Consider the following 6000-nt stretch of genomic DNA (forward strand, 5'->3'; position numbering starts at 1 on the left):
TCCCTAAGCATTCCACCACTGACCTGTGGGGTAACTCTAATTCAATGTGGCTGTGGTTGTCTACTGTCCCACTTTAGAACCAAAGAGTCATAGTTTTCAACCACTCTCCTGGATCCATTAACTCAATGGTTGTTACTAGAAAGCACATGTTGAAGGAAGTTTTGATTAAGACATCTTAGAAAACTATTTCCTACATTTATTGGTTTGCTATGGTTTTGGTTTGTTAAGACAAGGTCTTCCTATGTAACTTTGGCTGATATTCACTACATATCTCAAGCTGGCCTCAAACTTGGGCCTATCATCCTGTCTCACACTCCCGTGTTTAATGCGCATTGTCAACTTTGGAAGATCTTCATCAACCTAAACCTTTAAAGGCAGGAGAGAGGATGTTTACCTCATATGTGCAAAACCACAGTCCTTAACATCTGCACAATAACCAGCCCTGGAGCCAATAGTTCTTCCTCAGCTCCATATGGAACTCCTCATTTGGCCATTATTAGATATTTTAGATTTTAAAATAATACTTATGAACACAAGTTCTAAAGAACTAACTTGCTGATGCAGTTTCACAGACAAAAGTAATTAGTTCATCTTCAATTTTCTTAAAGGCGTCGAAGTCATCCACAAAGAAGACGTGACGTGCGCTGGGCTTGCTGCCAATCTGAACCAACTCAGAGTAATCCGCATCGGCCACACCGATGGCAAAGATATTGTACCCTGCAACAGACACAGAGCAGACTTCTGATTAGCTTTAACTTCGTGGAATACAAGGCAAGATGCTGGATACCCAGATGTTTAAGATGTTCTTGTTTAGAAAGCCCACTAGGAGTGGTTAATTCATTCTTTACTGTGCATCAGAATTCTTCATGTGCATATTTCATTATGTGAGAATTATTCCCTCGTCCCTTAAAGAGGTTTTCCATTAAAAAACAAAACAAAACAATAAAGCTAAAGCCCCAGTTGGTAAATGAGCCAGAATGGTCCCCATTGGAGTAACGTATTTACTGTTGCATATTTTTAATAGTTATTTTTGACATCTGTGGCATGAGGTGGTATTTAAATAGAATAGTTTCCCTTCAGAAGTATAACTTCAGGCCTAGCAGCCTACACTGGGTCACCATGTAGAAACTGGCAGTTAAGTGTTTAAGTCTTGGTTTCTTTCCCATGACAAAACACCTGACACCTTAGGAGAGAAAGGGTTTATTCTGTCTCATAGTTCCGGGTGACAGTCCATCACAGCAGGGGCATCACAGCGGCAGGAATGTGAGGATCCTGGTCACACTGCAGCCATCATCATCAGGAAGACAGAGTACATGTCTCCTCTCTCATTTCAGGGCCCAGCCCCATGAAGTAGTGCCACCCACATGCAGCATGGGTCATCGCACCTCCACTAATCCACCTAAGAAGAAAACCCCTCATGGGAATGCCCGTGGGCCAACTTGATTTAAACATATTTTCATTGAGCTGCCCTTTCTAGGTTATTCCTGATTATGTCAAGTTCACAGTTGAAACAAATCAGCGCACACATTTTATATAACTGAATCTTCACAGCCATCCTGTGAGAACATTTATTTTACAGCAGACAGGGAGTTTCTACAGTGCATTTCTTCCTCTCTTTGGCCATTTAGAGTGTCTCTTCTTCTTCTTCTTCTTCTTCTTCTTCTTCTTCTTCTTCTTCTTCTTCTTCTTCTTCTTCTTCTTCTTCTTTTCTTCTTTTTCTTCTTCTTTTTGTTTTTTCGAGACAGGGTTTCTCTGTGTAACTGCCCTGACTGTATTGGACTCAATTTGTAGATCAGGCTGGCCTCGAATTCATAGAGATTCACTGTCTCTGCCTCCCCAGTGCTGGGATTAATGGTGTGTGCCAACACATCTGACTTCTAAAGTGGTCCTTTCAACAATATTGTAACTCATTGCTGGATCTCTTAGACAGGGTGCCCTGCTATTAAAAATCATAGATTCTCTCTAATAAAAGCACCTAGTTACGGAATTGTAAAGGTATGTGATTTTTAAAGAAACTGTATCATCCCCCAGAAGATATTTAATTAGGCTGATAGGAATGTGTGTTTAATGCCATCATTGCTCTTGGTACCCATGACTGAATAACTGGGAACCTTACCATCAGCTTGCATCTCCCTGGAGATTTTGTTGACGTCATCTTGCGATCTTCCATCAGTTATAACCACAATAACTTTTGGGATGCCTCTCCTTGTACCTGACTCTGCAGTAAATAAGGTATCTCGAACGTGCTTGATAGCTTTTCCTGAAACAAAGAATCAACAGTTGCATTTCCCTCCTCCATGTGTGTTCTAGGGCAGAAAAGAGTGGGACAGTGTTGTTACATCAATGAGGACAATTTAAAATTATGTGTCTTGGGAGCCAAGGCTCCAACAGAAACGGGAAGTACCTGTGATGCATGTGCAAAGCCCTGGGTTCCATCCTTGGCACCGAAACAAGTAAGCAAGCCTCATGACAGAGTCATCGGAAAGTCTTCCATGATTATTGTGAGCTTTAGTTGGGCATTGTTTTCTCAATGTTTGTCTGTCTGGTTCTTACCTGTTTTAGTATTTCCTCCTTTGTAGGAAATGTGTCTAATTGCATCAAGAAGTGTCTCTTTGGTTTTGTAAGTATCAAGTTTGAATTCTGTCCTGGGGTCATCAGTGAACTGAACCATGGCCACCTGGAGACAGAGGGTGCCCACACTTTTACACAGATAGGGACTTTCATGGGGTCAGAAAACACACTCAGTAGCACAGTATCACCCACTGTTTAAATCTGTTCCTTAAACAAATCCACCCATTAAAATGTCATATGGTTAAATGTCAAATTTGAAGGCAAATTGAATTTTAAGTTCTAGGTACTTATTAAGAACCAGAAGTTTTAGAAAGTCTTCCTAAGATCTGTAGGGGCTTTGCCACTTCATCTGACAAGTAAAAAAAAAATTGACCTCCTAAATCTGATAACTGGCTGTGCCAGAGAATCAGGGTTGTATTCTTTATAAGAGCTTCCTGTGGCACAAATATAAAGTAGCTACAATGGTTCCACCTACTGTACTCAGGAGAAAACTGAGTCACATGAAATCAAGCAGGAAGGACAAGGTCATACATGTGGTCACAGGCAGAACAGACAGCTGAAGCCAAGTACATTCTATTTCAAAATCCGTGATGTCACTCATTGCTGCACGAACCTTTATATCCTAATTTCCTACATTTTACTTCTACTCCTGTGCTACTATGGGGCAGTTTTGAGTTGACTGTTTCATATTTTGGAACACTCAACTGTGAATATCTGTTGAATAAATGAAGGAGTTTCACATTCTGCATGATCCTTAAACGTAGGTGACCATGACCAGGCCCCTGACTTTCAAGACTGCCATGCCCTCGAGGGCAGGGAAAACAGTATACATAAAGGAGATATTCTGCCTTAATATAAAAGAAACACCCCCTACTAGTCTACCAACTGTAACCTGCTGGTCGCAGTAGCTCTTGCAGGGACATCCAACCTTTTGAGATTGCAATAGGAGGCTGCCATCTACAAATCTGTCGGGCTGCATCAAAGCAACCCTGGATGCATGCATCCCGTGAGCTACAGGTTGGACACGTCTATACAGACCAGCATTCCATCTTCACAGTTCTTTCATTACATTCCCCTGACAAGTGGCCACAGGAAGAGACTAAGAAATCATTTTTTAATGCATAGGGTAATGTAAAACGATTAGCTGGTTAGCCTTACCTGAGTTCCATCTGCACCAATCTTGTCCAGGGCTCCCACAGTGCTATACAGAAAATTGATGATCTTATTGAAATTATCGTCGCCAATACTCCAGGATCCATCCACCATGAATACTAGGTCTGCCTTGGCAGCTTTACATACTGAAGACCAAAAATATATTTTGAGTCAGAGGTAAGAGGAACATAACATCTTTAACAAGCCAAAAGGAAAAGCTTAAGCTATTAAGATTCACCTGCTACAACTTCATAATCATCATTTCTCTTTCATGCCCAGAGCTCTTATTTATGCTGAAAAGCTTCCACTGAGCATGTGAGAACTGGGAAGGAATAACCTGGCAATCACGGCAAAGAGTGAAAACGAGGAATAGGAGAAATGGGGGTGAAAGGGATGTAGAGACCAAAGAGAGCAGCAAGCAGTATCTATTGACCACCAGCAAGAAATAAGCCTGTGCAACCACACGGTGCACGCTGTCATCAGTTGAGGTTGAGTGAATACTGGAGGAATCAAGCAGGGAGGAAGGCATGTGATACAGTGGAATCATGCAACTACAATTGGATTGGGGGTTACTGCAGGATATTTGATCCCATTGTGAACTCAGAGATTGTGAGCTGTAAAAAGCTGTTTCTAATTGTGGTGTGCCTTAGTCTTTGATCCTAGAGCTAGCTTTGGTTTACTGTAAACTTGCGGTGTGGCTCAACCCTAGCACACACCTTTAATCCAAGATCTTTTTGTAAACACAATTAAATATAGTTAACCCTAGGTCAAGAGGTGGAGCTACCAGGATCAAACAGAAAAGAGGGGCATTGCGTTGAAGGGTATTTAAGACAGCACGGAGAAAGAGAGAGAGGTTTTAGGTCTCTTTCCTTCTGGGACATCAAGTAAGAAGAGACTTTTCCTTACAGGACACCAGCTGAGTAGGAGGGTCAGCCGGGTGCTTCCTCGGCCTCTCTGAGCTAACAAGTTTTCACCCCAACATCTGGCTCCCAAGTCTTTATTGGTAAATTGAATGATTGGTATTTCTGGGTTTTTTTAAAACAACAGAAAATGTGGTACAGTAGCTAGAGTGACTACCCAGCATGCTCAAAGTCTTCAGTTTCATCCCTAGCACCACATAAAATAGGACGTGGAGTACCCTGGATGGGGAGGCCTGGCGGCACTCAGAGGAAGGATAGCAAATTACCAAGAAGAGACTCAATACTCTAAGAGCATATATAGGGGGAGGAGGTCTCCCTCAATCACAGACATAGGGGAGGGGAGAAGGGGGGAAGTGGGAGGGAGGGAGGAATAGGAGGATACAAGGGAAGGGCTAACAATTTAGATGTAATATGAATAAATTAATAAAAAAAAAAACAGGACGTGGAGGCCCATGTCTATAAACCTGACATTGGAGAGGTAGAGAAAGGGGGCTCACAAGTTCACAGTCGTTCTTAGCTAATGACAAGATTGATGCCAGCCTAAGCAACATAAGACCCTGCCCTTAGAAAATCTATAATTCATTGTGAACAAGCATAAGCAAACTTTAATTACTACATTACTCAAAAAGCCTTGCCACTTTACCATCCACTGACACATGTCAAAAAATATCCAACGATCCTAGCAGAAGGAAACCATCATTAACTGTAGTTACGGATGTCAGCGTAATAAAAATGCCACACAACAGCATAAGCCAGAACCTTCTCCATTGAAAGGCCCCTTTCAGAGTCCTCTCTAAGTGGTTTCTCACGGTCCATCCTTCTTTCCCTCTATTACTGTGGATTCTCATTTTTGACTGTGTTTTATGATGCAGCACACAATTGCTCCTCAGAAATCTGTCTTTTCACCTTAGTTCACTTGCATACAAATACTCTATGAAATAATTTGCCTTTCTGCTTTCTTCGAGAAAAAAATCCCAGGTCCTTCTGTAGGAACTTCATTCCTGTCAGTTGTCCTTCATGTGACTTATATAGTATTATAGATTCTTAGTCTGACTCTAAGCCTGAAGAGGCTTACACATGTTCTAATTATAAGCAGGAAAGGAAACCATGCCCTCTGTTTCCAAGGAAAGAAGAAATAAGCATCAAGTTTCATCTTCAAAATGAAAGCAAATTTGATTTTAAATTTTACCAATGAACATTTGCTTACAATAAAAGAAAATTCTTCAACACGCATGAAGAATACAATTTAGGATATAGTGTTGTGTCTTTAATTTTCTTCCTTAAGCATTTTCTCTAACTTTAGATACTTGCTTAATGAGTATCCAGTGTAAATTTGATAAGAACATTTTATATACTC

The 6000-nt window shown here is 41.1% G+C and overlaps 1 protein-coding gene across 17 annotated transcripts in view; it reads right to left on the reverse strand.

Moving 5' to 3' along the window:
• Col14a1 (collagen type XIV alpha 1 chain) overlaps positions 1 to 6000 on the reverse strand; it is a 243533-nt gene that overhangs the window by 69780 nt on the left and 167753 nt on the right. Inside the window, exons 26-29 of one of the 17 annotated variants that reach the window (XM_051159656.1) lie at positions 3730 to 3869; positions 2554 to 2677; positions 2117 to 2260; positions 553 to 717 (exon numbers count right to left, since the gene is read on the reverse strand). The exons of 13 other annotated variants lie outside the window; for them this stretch is intronic. In XM_051159656.1, the coding sequence (XP_051015613.1) occupies positions 553 to 717; positions 2117 to 2260; positions 2554 to 2677; positions 3730 to 3869 (573 nt within the window). The remainder of the gene's footprint in view (positions 1 to 552; positions 718 to 2116; positions 2261 to 2553; positions 2678 to 3729; positions 3870 to 6000) is intronic. 3 more of the 17 variants (XM_051159661.1, XM_051159671.1, XM_051159666.1) reach the window with 3 other exon arrangements.

The sequence above is a fragment of the Acomys russatus genome, chromosome 17 (genome assembly GCF_903995435.1).
Source record: "Acomys russatus chromosome 17, mAcoRus1.1, whole genome shotgun sequence".
NCBI lineage: Eukaryota > Metazoa > Chordata > Mammalia > Rodentia > Muridae > Acomys > Acomys russatus.